Consider the following 17,784-nt stretch of genomic DNA (forward strand, 5'->3'; position numbering starts at 1 on the left):
ATCTTTAAAATTAAATATTTACTCTTTTAATACAATAAATTGAGATAATTTGAAAAATTTCCTTTTTTATATATAGAAAACTTTTATCTTCTTTCTTTTCTCATACAAAAGAAACACATGAAGAAATAACGTATGAACCTCACAAGTGTTACACTAAAACGGACTGGACAGAACTCCAAAATTATCATTTTCATCAAGAAAATTCCATTTTTATTTCTCACAGATTGTACCATGAAAAAAGTAGTTCACATTTAATCAACTTTAACTAAGTTCAATTCATATATATTCCCAAAATATTGGACGATAGTCTAGGTTTGAAATAAAATTATTGAATAATAATAAAATTATTAAATTAAAATAGTTTATGTCACGTTCATAGGACGTAACAGTGCCATTGCATCTATAAATTTTGAATTTCTAATTTAAAGATGGTGCAATTTGAAAAATTTCTTTTTTTAAAAACAGAAAATTTCTTTATTTGCAAAAATCATTGTGATCTTTATAAATTTGATAATATAGATAGAAAATATTTTGATTATTGTGAGACCGGAATTAGCCAGTAAATTTCTGTAAGTAATTTCAATGAGATGCACAATTAGTCATGTCATTAAATCATAATCTATTATTATTTGTTTTGATGTTTTCGCGATACTGTAAAAATGCATTCGGAAAATAAAAAACAGTATTTACTACTAAATGTTTATACTGATTCTTGTAGAATAACAATGAATCTAAAACAGTTTAGTAATCATTGCAAAACAATACGAATTACATAATTTAAATAGCAGTCAGTATTGTTTTTTGATTTTTCAGATTCGTCTCTTGTTCGTAAATATTTTTATTTCAATTATTTTATATATTTTATATTATTATAATAATATTACATTCTTATTTTTTTTTAATGTTAAAAATAAATAAATAATTGTAAAAATACAATATTTGTTCTTACATAAATTGAAATCTCCAAACAAACATAAAAAAAAGAATGACAGACCAGGAAAAAAATTAAACATGATTTTTTGACATCTATCAATTTAAAAATTAATTAAAGTTCATTTTTTTACTAGCAGTTTTTTATGTTTAAATTTTTTTTTACCATTTCAGGTAAAATTTGAGAACAAAAGAAGGTGGAGATGAAAAAAAATTGTTGAATGAATAAGACAAAAAGTTTCAACAAAGCATGGAAAATGTGAATGAATCGTGGGAATAATATATGCATGTGTGGAAGAAACGTGTGAAGAATACAGTGCATCACTCCTTTAACTCGTTGTCGCAATAAAAGGGTTTGATGTTATCGATTGCTGCATATAGCTCACATGAATCAATTGTCCGAACGCTTCTGTGTAATTTCATCGATTTGCATCCCATTCGGAATAGGAAATTTTAATTTTGATTTTAAATTTCAATTTATATATTTATTTATATAACATGTTATTCTTTTCTATACACATTTTGCATATAAATTTTCATATATATTTAAATAATTATGTTTTTATTTATTATTATATACTTTATAAATTTATATATTTATTTTCTATAATTAATCTTTTATGAAACAAAAATGAAATATTTATTCAAAAATGTTATTTTTACAACTTTTCACTTAACTGCAATAAAGTTCTGCATGAATGAATTTAAATTCCGTTCATGCAACCACACAGACTAAGAGAGATACCGTCTCCTCTGGCAGTGCGTATATTATAAACAAACGGATGCAATCACTCTCTAAAGGAAGCATACATCGATTTCGCACGTGGCAGTAAACGATCTTGACCTTTGAATTACAACTTAGTATAGATCTCAAAAAGAGAAAAAAAAAATCTTAAATGACTAAATTATATTCAAATTAAAAACTATAAGAATATTATAAATTTATAAAACATTAATTTTTATTTCTAAACTGTCGAATTTAATTTAATTTTTACAACTTCTAGGATATAAAAATTTGTCATGAAAAGATTATCCTGAATGAACACAATTTTTTTCCTGTTCGAGAGATTTTTTTACGTACGGCCTTCCTTTTTGTATATTTGCATAAACATGCGTTCATTAGTGTAAAATGTATAGAAAAAAAAAATAGTAAAGAACACTATTTTTTATTTTTATATTTTTTACTCCCTAATTTAAAATTAGATTATTTATTAAATAATAAAATGTAAAAGTTGTTGATCAGTATTAATTCACAATTAGTCCAAGATGTATATTTTTTATATAATAAAAAATTTTTATATATAATTTTCATGATCAGACGAATAAAATAAAAATATACATCTTGGATTAATTAGATATTTATTAGTTGAAAATTACTAATTAATATTTAACAGTAACTAAATAATTAAAAATAGTCGAGGATTGAAGTCGAGAAATTAAAATCAGGGTTATAAACCTTACAACATTATTACCCTCTCATTTGATCGATTCTAATATATTTGCAGTAGCGTATAAAAAAAGGCTGGTGTTTGCAAATTTGCATTACAAGAGACCTGATGATTTTGTAAATATTGGTCATCGCATTTATTCTTGCCGCAAGTGACAAATTAGTAGTCAGGCGACAGTATGAGAAACAAATTTACTACCAGTCTTTCCAAGAAGATGTAAAATATTAGCTGATCGTAATTCTCTGAGAGTGTAAATATCACGAATAGTTTTCTTTTGGGATTTTCGTGAAAGTAAATTTTCTTCTTTATATTTTTGGAAAAACTAGAACCAATAAAAAAAACTCTTTACAGTTAAAAATTAAAAATTAATTATTTATTCACTCTCTAAATGTGAATTTGTTAAACATAATTGTTGTTAATTTTTCTTAATCAATTTTAAATTTATACAAAAAAATTTGAGTTTATTTTATTTGTTTCAAATTTTTAATTGGTATAAATAAAAATTCTATTTGTGACGAAATAAATTTTTTATTTAAAACAAATAAATATTTTAGTAGGCTCTGAGACAAATATACTTTCTTTTAACTCAAAAATAAATTAAATGTTTTCTAAATAAAAAATTTCTTTGGGTGTAGAAAGTAAAATTAAGCAAAATTTTCTAAAGACTTCATTCTCTTGTCAGTAGTGAAAGTAGATTTGAGTCAGACACTAGATTAATTAAGAACTTGAATATAGTCCCTCCCTTAAAAACTAAATTTACAACCATTATCAAAATATAACCTACGTATAAAAATTGATCTTGCGTCTTTTGTTTTTTGCAGTTTATATCCAACATAATTCATAAATCAATTTTCAGTTTCTTCAATTTACTGTCACTTCAGATGAATTTTATAGATGTAAAACTAAAATTACTTTGAAACTACAATGTCTTTCAGAATTCCCTCCGTACTGTTAAAGAACATTAAAGTTTTTCTCAACATAACACCAAAAGAATCAACACCAACAATTGTCAGGCACAATCATGGAAAATGTGATAAAAAAACCCCTGAACCGGAATCAACTTTCAAAGAGTAAGTTTTAATTATTCTATTTTATAAAATCAAAAAAAAAAATAATGAAAATCGTTGGAAAAAAATTTGTGTTTTTTAACCACACTTTTTATTCTAATTCAGAGATTTGCCAACAATAATTATGGGAACGGGCTCATACGCTGCAGTCATAAGTACTTTTTTCTATTGGGTGTGGCACGATATAGGTTTTGACATGCAGGCGAGAATATGTGACGATTATAAAACGAACTCAAAAGAATAATTATCTTCACAAGAGAGTAATTATCGCATCTTTTTAATGTCCTCTGGTAAATTTTATTAATGAAAATAAAATCTTATTTTCTCAAAATTTACAGATTTACAGATTTAATTATAGATTTTAACAATAGAATTATTTAATACATTAATCAATTAATTGAATATGCATAAATTTGCACTGGTTGTATTAAATTATAATTCAATTCATTATATATTAATATTATTTATTTATTCAATTTTTCGATACTTTTTTTCATAAAATTTTCTTTTCGTCATCTATTTGAACTTTCTCAACAACAAAAATATTGTATAAAAAGTACAATAAACCATTTTTATATTTTTAAATTATACTTCATATTGTACTTACTCTCAAAAAATATTTTCTATGGAAAGATTTTTAAATTTAATTTCTCTAACACTCATTCACTCATTACGAAGAACACTTAAGGCACTGTAAGATGTTTTCATTATCTGTTTAAAAAAATGCAATTATTATAATTTTGTATTAAAATTCGTCTTAACTAAACTCGTAGGTGAAGTACTTTTCTAGTTTTGAACGTCAAAATTAAAAATTTTTGTTTATCTTAATATTTTCCAAAATTACTCTAAAATAGAATTAAAAATAAAATTCATTCAACACTTATAAAAAAACTAATTTTAAAAAATTCTCAAACAAATATTTTCTAGGAAAATTAAAATTTTAACGAAATATGAAAAAATCGTGGTTCATTTGAACGTTGGAATCTATAAAAATATTGTGAAATTCACGTTTATAATCAATAATGTATAACAAAAAATATTCTTCTATTTTTTTTGTCAAAAAAAAATTTCAATTGATCAAAAACTGAAAAAAGAAAAAATAACAAAAAATATTGTTTTCTGTCCAAAAAAATTATTTTTCTTCGAATCGTTGATCATAAACTTATATTAATAACTCTTCATTATGTATTTACAAAAATGCAATTATTATGATTTTGATTATTATAATTATTAACAATTATTATGATTTTAAAAAGAATCCATTTTCACTAAAAGTGAATAATTACCCAAACGAATGTATTTAAATTTAATACACATTGGCCATGATGGGATATAACAACTCCTTTTGCACTAAACTGCATAATAAATCTCAAACTTCTTTTATTTTTAGAATTCAATTGTGTCCAATTGCTATTGTATATTGCATTGAGAATTATTTTACTCTAAAAATTAAAAAAAATTATTTTTAAAACTTAATTATTAGCAATTTATAGAAAATAAAATGGATATCAAATTGAGACAAAAAACGTAGCAAAATTGTTGCGATGCAACAATTTTGCTATGTTTTTTGTCTCAATTTGATATCCTTAGATTTTAGAAAACTTGGTTAATAAATGAGTGAATAATTCTTAATTAGGAAATTTCCATCAAAATCACGAATGTAGGAAAAAAATTTAATACCTTTAGAGTTAATTCATGTCCGTGATAAGAGTACAAAAATATTTGAAACAACATGCATATTAGGTATAGGCACATGGTAAAGCATTCGATACTAAGTAATTCTAACTGTAAAAAATATTTAAAAATTTTTTAATTGTGTGAAATTTCATTTCATTTCATTTCATTGTAAAAAAATTTAATTTGACTGTACAAAATAGATTTAAATTTAATACGAAAATGACGTTGTTTCTAGCATAAAAGTTGTGACACTCTAAATTTTAATGCGTAAAACAAAAATGTTTACTAATTTGAATTAGTAACTGACTTTTTGCTTTTAAATTAGTAAATTTTGTTAATAAATAGTAATTTCTACTAATTTTCTAGTAAATTTTACTAATAAACAGTAATTTCTACTAAATTACTAGTAAATTTTACTAATAAAAAGTAATTTCTACGAATTGTTTAGTAATATTTACTAATTCAAAAACAAAAAGTCATTTTCAATTGGGGGTCATTCACAAACAACGTCACGCTTTTTCGGGCTGATTTTTACCCCCTCCCCCCGTCGTCACATTTTTTACATACAAAAAATTTTTTTTTCACACTTCGTCACACACAGCTTGACACCCTCCCCCCACCCTTAGGAGTGTGACGTAGTTTATGAACGGCCACTTGGTAAACCTTTTATTAATTAAAATTTAGAAAATATGGTTTCCTGCGGTTCAATTATTGTAAAAAAAATTGTAAACATTGGCATTAAAATTACCTCGATAATTTTAAAAATACTCGCACCTAAAGTAATTAAGCTGAAGAAGAAAAGTGTGGCAACGATTCTCATAAAAAAATGTTGTATTTTAAAAACTTGATTCTTGATATGAACATGATGATCAACATAACTTTTAAGCAGAAAATTTTCATTGCCATCAATTTTCACCAATCTCAAAGACAGTATTTCATATTGTGCACAAAGCAGTAAAATAAAACCATAAACCATCGTGTCCATTGACACATTAATTAAAACCCCATAAAAAGCTGCGAAAAGTTGAAGAACGTAAGTAAACCAAAACACTTGACTACTTGCAACATCATACGGTTGATATGTTTTGAAAGGCAATGAACTATTTCCAAAACCAGTCTCCACGAATGGCAGAGCCAAAAAGCACAGTCCACTTGATTGCGAAAGAATCATAATTATTAAAAATATTCTCCTAGCCTTCTTATTATATTTCTCCCAAATGACTGTTTCCTCACGAGAAGTTGGCTGGAAATTTTCTATTTGAAAATCCTTGATTATTTCTGACATTTTTCCACGCTGAAATGTAAAGTTACATATTTTTAAGCAGAGTGCGACGAACGTGAAAGAAAGAAAGAGGCCCTGTGTTGAATCTTCTTCTGAAGCACATGTTTTTATAAAGCCAGCAGCTTCTGAGATCGTAAAGTGAAAAATGAGGGAAATAACCAGAAGTTTGTAAAATGATTTTATGAGAGATGAATTAGAGTTGTCAGTCCATAGACCACTATAGGAGAGAGTTCGAAAATGCAGTGGTAAAATGTCCATGCTGCACAGTTGGAGAAATCAATATAATGTGGAGAATGACAAAGCTTTATAATTACATGGCTTGTTGCCTTATAGTTAATAATCGGTTGTTGTAATTGGTTTCTATATCGTGTTTCATTTTAAAAAAGATGTTTAAGCACGAAAGCTTATATGTCTGCTCTAAAGACACTATTTGTGATATCATTTTCAAAAGAATATTCTATCTCTTTTTTAACAGTGTTTTTACTAGTTGCTGACAAAAGCATTCTTGAATTAAATAAAATAAATTATTATTTTTTTTCCTTTTTTAAAAATAAATCATAAACAAATAAAGACACTTGTTGAATGAAATTTTAGGAATATGTACCTACTTATAAAATTTTCTATGAAAATTTCTGAAAATATATCCAAGGTCTGCTGGTTTACATATGTATATGTATGTATACTGTCTTTTTATCAAGAAATGTTTTAGAGAGAATGTTTTAGTAAAAATTAATTTACTAGTGACACTATTGATATTTTTCAGCAGACATCGATTAGTCTTAATAATCTGTTTATTAAATTCTCAAGAAAATGTCTTACAGTGTAAACATCTTCTGATTTCAATAAACTTTTTTAATGCATTACTTGAAACACTGCAAATGCAAAAAGTACTTAAAAAGTTAAAATTGATAAATAGGGTCTAATTCTATCCTCCTTTACTTCTCCAAATGGAAGATTGGCAAATTTACGCCTGTTTTGGGAGTCAAAGTAGGGTCTAATTGTATTAGAATTAGACCCTACTTTACTACTCCTAACACTCAACAAACTCTGAAAATTCAGGGTGAAAGTAGGGTTTAAATTTCGACTCGGGTGACTGAATTTACAACTCAGTTAGAATCGAAAATAAGATTATTAATCCGTGGCACAACATTTTTTGGTCCTTCGAGCCGGATTCTTTAGTAAATTCTTTTAAAAACAGTGAATTTTGTGTAATAACTGTCAAGTGTCAACAACTGTCAAGTGCGTGGGCATTTTAGTGTTATTTCGATAGTACAACAGTAATACTTCAGTGTATCTTTGGTGACTCTAATATTTCAAACTTCTTGTGATATTTTTCATTTTTTTTAAAGTGCTGTAAGGCACAGTGTAATTGTGATAAGGGTTCAGTGAGTGTACGTCATTCTCCCAGGATCGCCTTGTTTCAAGATTCCAACAGTATAGAAAGGACAACGGTAGCAGTCATGCAAGGAAACATCGACATTTTGAAAACTAAACGAAAAACGTTCAAGTCGAAGTTGACAAGGACTAGTAATTGGCTGAAGAGTGAGGAATCGAAAGATGCTTTAACAGAAACTGTGGACTTAAAGCTCACGGATCTTGTAGCTAAATTATCTGACTGGGAGGTAGACCAGGCACAGTTACTAGCACTTGATCCAGAATACAAACAGGATCACATGTTGTTTAACTCAGCAAGGACCCGCGGCTAGGAATAAAAGACAAAGGCCACCGCAAAGATTGAGGATTGTTGAAAATAAGCAAGTTTCGTTGAAGGAATTATCCATAGCGTGGTTAGATAGGTGGGGATGAAAGATAAGACGAAAAATTTAGATAGTCGGGAACTCATCATAGACCCGAAAACACGCGCGCGAAAATAAATGTAAGTTCAGTGAAGACAATAAATAGGCTGTTTTATATTTTATTAATAATAATTAGTGGTACATTTATTTGAGAACCCTGAATTTAAAACAAGGATAGACCAAAGTATGATAGGAGCACTGACGAATTTTTAACATATTGGACATATTGGCATCGGTGATCTTGGCATGGTAGATGCAGGGGAAAGGTGGTTACGAAGCAGCCTTCGGTGTTTAGGCTTGCTGAGAAACGGACGCAGATCGCTCTCATTTTATAGGAAAAATTTATATGATAATTGTAATGATGATAAGGAGTATAGAAATGTAATAATGATAATAATTGTAAATATTATGTAATTATTATGATGATTTTTTCTTGTAAAAAAAATTCATCAACGATATCAATGTATATAGAAAAGGAGAGGTGTATCAAGTGTGACAATATGAATGATATCAGGTTTGTTGTGAGAAAGTTTGTATACGTTTTTTTTGTCTAACAGCGTAAAATTTCCTTTCGTTGAACAGGTTCACCTAAAACAAGGGGGTTAATGTAGGAAAATTATTTGTGTGTATAAAATTGTTTGAAAAATGTTGTGCCTGTAAATTGGCAATTGCGTGACACCCAAGAAATTTCAGAGAGGCTGATGCAATTTGGGGAAACGCGGCTAGATTAATAATGGGCGGAAAATTTTTGGAGCGCCACGCATCCACGCCGCTGCCGATATTTCCCCTGAGATCAAAATTCGATGAGTATTTTCTTTTTTTCTGTTTAATATGATTTTTTAATGAACTTTGTATTTTCTGATCTATTTGTGTTTATTTAATTCAATTTATTTATTATATTTTTGTCCTAAATTTGCATTTATAATTTGACTTGTGATGTGAATGTGTGTGTATGTATGTGTAAATTTAAGGCGGGCATAAATTTGTAATTTTAAATTGATTTTAATTGACTCGAGTTAAAACTACTGATTTTATTTATTGAATATATTTTTATTTGTGCACTTATTTTGATGACTTTTATTTTAACAAAAAACTATGAAAAGAAAAATTCTTAAATTCAATTCAAAATAAAAAAATATGTTGTACCATTTAGACCAAAAGTTAATTTTTTGACATTTTATTAATTATATAATTCACATAATCTTATAAGCCAATATAAATCTCTATCATCTCGTAACATTTATTTATACTGGAGACGACAAATACTGCGGTAAATGATAGACGACGAAATCCACACAAGTGGTAAATGTTGTAAATACATTTCTGTACCAAACTTGATACTTGACTTTGGACGTAGGTTATAAATGATCCGTTTGTTTACTTGAAAATCCTAATTTAGTCCACTAAAAATTATTTATGTTTAATTGTTTAACAAATAATGTTTTTCTTATTAAGTTTAATAACTACTTTTATTATATACGAATTTTTTGACATTCTGAAATAATATACCTCTTAATGCACCTCTATAAGTGTGTCAAAACAGGATCCAGCTGGATAAATAGTTTCTGAAAATTTGCATATTATGTTAACTAAAAACATTTATTTAAATTGAAATTTCAATATTTTTGACTGAATAAAAATATTTTCTCTTATTTAATTCTCTTAATAGAAAGTCAGTTTATCAATTAAAATTAGTGGCAAATTGAATTTTTGGAAACAAGCTGTGGTATTTAATTGTCTGTAAGCATAAAATTACCCCCTCCAAAAACTTCCTTTTTGCAAAAATTGAATTTGCCAAAAATTCGAATTAACTAATTGAGTTTTTGAAAAAAGAATAAGACAATAAAGTTCTTTTTTAATTTGTTCATATGTATACCGTCATTATTTTCACTTTGGCTTAAAAATCCTATTTCAAAAATCATATACATTTTTTGTTAAATTATTATTATTCAGTTTTCAGCATTTCACGATTTTTTTCAAAACTCATTTCATCATCATTCCAATTTCCTCATAATAAAAATATTGTTATACAAAAAGTACAGTCGACTATTTTTATATTAAAATTATCATTGATGTTATGTAGAAACTCCTAAATATTATCTTTACAAAAAAGATCTTTATCCTCAATTTTTTTAAAACTAATTCACTCTTTACGAAAAACACTTAAGGCACTGTAAGATGTCTTCATTATCTATTTACAAAAATGCAATTATGATTTTAATTATTATAATTAATAACAAATATTATGATTTAGATTATTATAATTCTTAACAATTATTATGATTTTAAACATAACAATTATTAACAATTAGTATGATTTTAAATATTACAATTATGAAGATTTAGATTATTATAATTCTTAATAATTATGATTTTCATAAAATTCATTTTCACTAAAAGTGTATAATAATTACCCAAACGAATGTATTTAGGTTTAGTACACATTGTCCACGATGTGATATAATAACTCCTTTTGCACTAAACTGCATTATAAATCTCAAACTTTTTTTATTTTTACAATTCAGTTGTGTCCAGTTACTATTATATATTGCATTGAGAATTATTTTACTCTAGAAATTGAAAATAGTCCGCAAATTTTTTTAGTCGTTTATAGAAAATAAACACAAAAATGCCTCTATGAATTTCTTTTTCAAAATTTTAATAAAAAACAATAAAATGTAATACCTTTAGTGTTAATTCATTACCATGATAACAGTACACAAAAATTTGAAACAATATGCATATCAAATACAAGCATATGGTAAAGCATTCGATACTAAGTAATTTTAACTGCAAAGAAAATTAAAAACATTTTTTAAATGTAAAAAAATCAGTAACCATCACGAAAGTTTCATGTTTGTTTTAGTTTCTAATCAAAATCAAGACGAAAATGAAAGTAAATTTTTAAATTTAGCTTTGTTTTCAGCATCGGTCCCTGAAAGAATTTGAATTAACAGATTGTAAACATAAGTATTAAAATTACCTCGATAATTTTAAAAATACTCGCACCTAAAGTAATCAAGCTGAAGAAGAAAAGTGTAGCAACGATTCTCATAAAAAAATGTTGTATCTTAAAAACTTGATTCTTGATATGAACATGATGATCAACATAACTTTTAAGCAGAAAATTTTCATTGCCATCAATTTTCACCAATCTCAAAGACAGTATTTCATATTGTGCACAAAGTAGTAAAATAAAACCATAAACCATTGTGTCCATTGACACATTAATTAAAACCCCGTAAAAAGCTGCGAAAAGTTGAAGAACGTAAGTAAACCAATACACTTGACTACTTGCAACATCATACGGTTGATATGTTTTGAAAGGCAATGACATATTTCCAAAACCCGTCTCCACGAATGGCAGTGTCAAAAAGCACAGTCCACTGGATTGACAAAGTATCATCATTACTAGAAATATTCTCTTAGCTTGTTGATTATATTTCTCCCAAATAATTTTCTCCTCTCGAGATATTGGCTGGAAATTTTCTACTTGAAAATCTTTTATTATTTCTGCCATTTTTTCACGCTGAAATGTAAAGTTAAATATTTTTAAGCAAAGTGCCATGAAAGTGAAAGAAAGAAAGAGTCCCTGAGTTGAGTCTTCTTCTGCAATGTATGTTTTTACAAAACCTGCAGCTTCGGAGATTGTAAAGTGAATTACTAGTATGATAACCAAAATTTTATAGAATGATTTTATAGGGGACGAATTAGAGTTTTCTGTCCATAGACCACTATAGGAGAGAGTTCGAAAATGCAATGGCAAAATATCCATGCTGTACAGATGCAGAAATCGATATTGTAATGTGGAGAATGTCAGAGCATTGTAATTACGTGTGGCTTGTTACCTTATAGTTAATAATCGGTTTCTATAGTGTTTCATTTTAAAAAAGATATTACAGCAGGACTGCTTATATGTCTGCTGCAGAGACATTATTTGCAATTAAATTTTCGAAAGACATTTTATCTTTATTTTAACAGCATATTACTAGTTGTGGATAAAATTATCACTGAATTAATAAGAAGATTTAATTATTCATTCTTATCATTTTTTTAAGTACATGAAGTAAATAAAGAAAATTATTTGATAAATTTTTGAAATTACATGTAGAATGGAATAAATAAATTAATTATTATTTATTGGATTTGGAAAATTTACAAAATGGTTTTCTAAAAGTGTTTTCCAAGGTATTTTTACGATGTAAGAAAAATAACAACTCGTGTAATTTCTTCTTGATACGCTCTCTAAATTTGAACTATACAAAATTTTTATTAATTTAAATTAGTGGCTGACTTTTTGCTTTTGAATTAATAAATTTCACTAATAAATAGTAATTTTTACGTATTTATTAGTAATATTTACTAATTCGAAAGCAACAAAATAAAAGCAAAAATATAACTAATAAGTTATTAGAACACGAAAAAAAAATGTTCACCTGAAACAACGATAAGTTTCTCTAGAATAGCGAAAATGTTAATTGAAACAACTAAAATTTTCTCTAATGCAGTTAAATTTTTAGTTGTTCCAGGCAAACATTTTTTTCCGTCAAGTTAATGTTTATTTGTAAAATTTACTAATTCAAAAGCAACAATTAAAAACAAAAAATAAACAGCAAAAATATTAATAATAAATTAGAAAAAATTACCATTTATTAATAAAATTTACCAAAAAGTCAAAAGTAAAAAGTCAGTTACTAATTCAAACTAGTAATCATTTTTAAGAATTCAAATTTAGAAAGTTGATACGTTTTGTTTGCTTCTATAATAACATTGCCAAGATCGATTTGTAATCAAAAAGTTTCAATAATAATTGCTTTTCTCCTAATTATGATTTACCCTCTAAATCTAAATAAGTGAAAATTCATTTCTTCAGATTTAGAGAATGAACTTAGAAATTTTAAAATTCTGTTTAAAATAAAAAAAAATTTATTTTACTACTTTTGATGAAAAATTATGTTGTGTGACTTATTGATTATGTAATTCAAATTGTACATAATCTCACAAAGTAATATAAATCTCTATCATCTCGTAACAAATATTTATACTAAAGACGACAAATACTGCGGTAAATGATAGACGACGAAATTCTCACTAGTAGTTAATTAATAAGCACATTTTTATGCATTTGCTCCACTCCTTAATAAATTCAATGCCGTATATGATGCTTTTAAAATCTGAAAAATTAATTAGTTTTTTTACAAAAAAAAATTAATAATAATTAATTAGAGAAGCATCATTTTTAAAGTAGCTTTTGCCCAATTTACACACTGAATTTTTCATAATTATATAGTAACAGTGAAAATTTTAGACTAATCCTAATAAGACCTTAATTTTAATTTTTGTGACGAGAAAGAAGTAAAATTATTGAATTAATTAAATTAAATTGTTAGCAAAAATAATTATAATTACCCAAACAAAAGTATTTAGATTTAAAATGCACTGTCCCTTATAAGACATAACAGTTCCTTTAGAGCAAATTTGCATGATGAATTTCAATTCTCTTCTTTGGGCAGAATCCACATTTAACCAATTGCTTTTATACACAGCATCTGCTACCGACTGACTCTAAGAATAAAGTAGATTTACTGCTTTAATCGGTACAAAATATTTAGTAACTGAATTTAATATTTTACTTATTTACTTTAATAACGATTATTACAAAATTTAAGTTTATTTTAGTTTTTACAATAATAGAAATTAATATAAATTTCTATAATAATAAAAATTTCTATAATAATAAAAACTAATATAAATTTATATAAATATATACAAAATTAAAAGAAAGAAATACCTTTTCTATCAACTTATTTCCATAAAGTGTGTACAGAAAAATTTGCAGCAGCATACACGAGCAATAAGCAATCATTGACAGAAAATCGATGCTAATTATACTAAACTTTATAAAACATTAATTACATTTTCATCTAAACAGAATTAAAAATGTTGTCGACTTCATCTTTCATCATAAAAAAAATTTTTTCTGCAGGTTCTGTATTGTATATACGGTTTTCTGCGGATATAAAATTGAGACAAATAACGAATCAAAAGTGTTGCGAAGCAACATTTTTGATTCGTTATTTGTCTCAATTTGACATCCACAGAAAAACTATCTGGATCATTAATAAAATTTTATACCTGAATAGCGTTAAAAATTGAACCGCTAAGCGTGAGCAAGCTACAGCAAAAAACCAACGCCACAGTCCTCATGAAAAACGAATTAGTCTTGTGCGTCAAATTTTGAATGAAAACATGATGATCAATAAGACTTTTTATTAAAACAATCTCATTCTCTTTACCGATTTCCATCAATCTCGCACAAAGGATATCATATTCAGCACAAATCAAAGAAATAAATCCATACATCATAGTGTCAGAAGTAACTTGAATCAATATTCCATAATAAGATCCCACCACCTGCCATCCATAGGTAAAATAATAAAAAGCCCAATTCGAAATCGGATAAGGCTGATAGGTCACCAAAGGCAATTCATAATCTCTCAACGATTTATTCATAACAGGCGCTATTAGCACCGAAGTACCACACATCATGGTAAAAATCAAAATTCTCCAAAATAACAAATTACTCTCCTGATTGTACGCTTGAAAAATATTACACTCCCCCTCCGACACTGGTTGACCAATTTTCTCATTGAACTTCTCCCTCAAATTTATGACTTCTTTTGCACATACAACATAATTGAGAATTTTCATACAAATCGCAATGTACGGGGCAGAGATGAAAAGACCATTTTTTGCCTCTTCGTCGGTATTGCCACTTGTTACGTAACGAATAAGATGGGACAATGTATACCAGAAGAGGAGAAAAACTATAAATAGTTTATAAATAGAATAGAGGAAGGAGAAGGCTTTCTTTTCACCGGACAATCCACCATAGTCAAGTGCCTTGAAATGCAGCGAGAGAACTTTCATATCTTCCGATAAATATAATAGACGGAAGGGTTGAGCTTGGGGGAGTTTAGATGAGCTTATCGAAGCTGCTATTATCTTGGTATGGAAATAAATTCAAACCTAAACCTAGCTGTATGTTATTATCTTCTCAGATAAGTATAGAGGCATTCTAACTTGAATTTTGTTATTAAATAATAAATTATCAGTTCGTATCGTCACTACTTGAATATTGACTAAATAATGTGTACAAAGTAATAAACTTCAACTATCAAAGAAATATTTTTCTAATGATAATAAAGATATGTATATCTATTAGAAAATCATATAAAGATTCCAAACAACTGTTTCTTTCTTTCTCTCTTAGTTTTTACGAATTGGTAAGTTCTGCACATTGTCAGAAGGGACTTTAATTTTTCAACACCACGACTGAAAAACTTTGCTGATTTACAACATTTATGATCAAAAATTAGCATTTAGAGTATTTTGGCATAAAATTTCTAATTTTTATAGCTTTTTTCTAAAAAAGGTTTTTTTCAATTTTTTGTTTCTTACACCAAAATGTTTGATTTATTTTGAAACAGAGAAAGTAGTAAATAAAAAATTGCTTTTTGGATAAAAATTATATTTTTTATTTTCAATCCTTGAACATAGACGTTGTTTACAACTGATATAATGATGTAACAATCTTTTTTGATACAATAAATAAAATAGTATTAAATATTTATTTCCATAGATGTACAGTGACGATGCACACCTACACTAATTAGTTTTTTTGAACATATTTTCAAATTTGTCAATTATACTTCTTGTCTTTATACAACACACCATAAAAAACGTCATTTTCATTTTAATTAATTCCTCTAAATTTAATGCATATTTTTCTGTATTTTTGTATTTTTTTTTCTTTTGATTTATCAAAAAGTAATATTCTTCACTTGAGAGGTTTTTCCTCTCGCATATTTGATAATTATGATTATAAAATTTACTGATGAAAAAAAGCAATTCAAATCCATAGAATTAAGTGTTTTTAGTTAAATAAATATAATTAATAATTATTTAGTATTTACTTACATTAATTAATAAATTTATTTATTACATTGTAATTCAATGTTTTTGACATCAGAACCTCAAGAAATTGTTTTATTTTATTATTAACCATTAAAGATAGAAATGTTTTACATTCAAGTGAAACACTTATTTGTTTTAAGAGTATATTTTAGAAGAGAATTTTTCCTCTAAATATAATTACTTTTTTCTGAGTGCAATTTACAATTTAAAATTTACCAGTTTATTTAGCCATCGAAGTATAATATATTTTCTAGTTTGGTTGGTTCAACAAAAAGTTCGTTTGCTGCAACCGAACTCTCTTGTTAAAATAGGACTGACCGTACACTCGGTTCTTAGTAACCAAACAAATTCGGTTGCATTTAGATCGGTTGAATTAACCAAACTGACCGTTTCTAAAAACCAAACAGTGCAGTGAAACTAGCAGTCGCGCTGAGCGCAAATGCATAGGCGCCGCAACACAGAAAAGAGCAGGGGCACAACAAATCACAATACACATTTTAACAGACAAAAACATAAAAAGAAAGTCAGAAAGCTTCTGTACTACTAGTAATTACTCTGTAGTCCTTCATAAAAAAAATTATATACAACCAATATTATTATAAACAATGCACACAGGTCGACATTATTTATCGAAAAAAGGACTTTTTCGGAAAAGACTAATTTAAAAACAATCTAAGGGGGTAGAAAACGTCCAAACTTCGGGTATTTACTCTCAAGACATAGACATTGATTAAAAAAATTAAAAACCACTTAAATTGTTATAAATAATGTACAGCAGTCGACATTATTTATCGAAAAAAGAACTTTTTTCGGAAAAGTCTATAATTTAAAAAAAATCTAAGGGGGTAGAAAACGTCCAAACTTCGAGTGATAATAACCACTTAAATTGTTATAAATACAAAATTGTATAAATTTTAATTTTTGTAAAAATTAATAACCACTTAAATTGTTATTGTTACAAAATACAAAATTCACTAATTTACAGATATAGTTATTTACATTTTTGATGCTGATAAAAGTGCACTAAGTGACGACGTGTATTCTAATGTGCTCGTGAATGATAATGGTGGCTGGACCTTTGCCTCTAATTTAACTTTTAAAGAACGTAATTGTCTCGGTTTTCCTAATTTTGGAATATTGTATGAATAGGTACTGTCTTTAAATGGCTTTGCTTCCTGCAATGTTGTTGCCATCCACTTTCGAATCGAATTCATCTCGCTTTCGTTGAAGGGAATATATTGGCCACTGATAATAATGAACTCCCATACGCAAAGTTGAATGCCGCAATTATTATTATTATTTTCTGCAGTCCCTTGTTTCGGTATATCTTTTGGAGCAAAAATTGACCATTCAGTAAAGTCTTTATTTCCTGCATTGCAAACTCTACTTACCATATCAAGAATCATTTTTTTTCATAATTCTGGTATAGAGGAATGTAGGCTATCTAGAAATAGGATGCAATGATGTTCAGAGATTACAACAAATAGTGACCAGTGATTTCCAGAATGAGCTGGAATAATCCAAGCAGAATAATTTTTGGCGCGTACACGATTGCACCATTGCATTACATCATTATCAGAGTACATTTGATCAATAATTGACAATGA

The 17,784-nt window shown here is 27.0% G+C and overlaps 3 protein-coding genes across 3 annotated transcripts; all 3 read right to left on the reverse strand.

Annotated features, from left to right (window-relative positions):
- Window positions 1–4,056: 4,056 nt before the first annotated feature.
- LOC122501691 (odorant receptor 94a-like) lies at window positions 4,057–6,662 on the reverse strand. The gene is made up of 3 exons (XM_043611349.1): window positions 5,967–6,662; window positions 4,732–4,887; window positions 4,057–4,156 (listed from the first exon to the last, which is right to left on the reverse strand). Exons 1-3 carry the CDS (start codon window positions 6,660–6,662, stop codon window positions 4,109–4,111), a joined length of 900 nt encoding a protein of 299 aa, XP_043467284.1. The 3' UTR covers window positions 4,057–4,108.
- A 3,626-nt stretch (window positions 6,663–10,288) lies between these two features.
- Window positions 10,289–11,720, reverse strand: LOC122501692 (odorant receptor 46a-like). The gene is made up of 4 exons (XM_043611351.1): window positions 11,184–11,720; window positions 10,886–10,990; window positions 10,615–10,770; window positions 10,289–10,391 (listed from the first exon to the last, which is right to left on the reverse strand). The coding sequence occupies exons 1-4, from the start codon at window positions 11,718–11,720 to the stop codon at window positions 10,344–10,346; spliced, it is 846 nt and encodes a 281-aa protein (XP_043467286.1). The 3' UTR covers window positions 10,289–10,343.
- Window positions 11,721–13,246: 1,526 nt separating this feature from the next.
- LOC122501607 (odorant receptor 94a-like) lies at window positions 13,247–15,134 on the reverse strand. Its single transcript, XM_043611207.1, has 4 exons — window positions 14,336–15,134; window positions 13,992–14,096; window positions 13,610–13,765; window positions 13,247–13,374 (listed from the first exon to the last, which is right to left on the reverse strand). Exons 1-4 carry the CDS (start codon window positions 15,128–15,130, stop codon window positions 13,318–13,320), a joined length of 1,113 nt encoding a protein of 370 aa, XP_043467142.1. The 5' UTR covers window positions 15,131–15,134; the 3' UTR covers window positions 13,247–13,317.
- Between the last annotated feature and the right edge of the window lie 2,650 nt (window positions 15,135–17,784).

The sequence above is a fragment of the Leptopilina heterotoma genome, unplaced genomic scaffold (assembly GCF_015476425.1).
Source record: "Leptopilina heterotoma isolate Lh14 unplaced genomic scaffold, ASM1547642v1 Lhet_212, whole genome shotgun sequence".
NCBI lineage: Eukaryota > Metazoa > Arthropoda > Insecta > Hymenoptera > Figitidae > Leptopilina > Leptopilina heterotoma.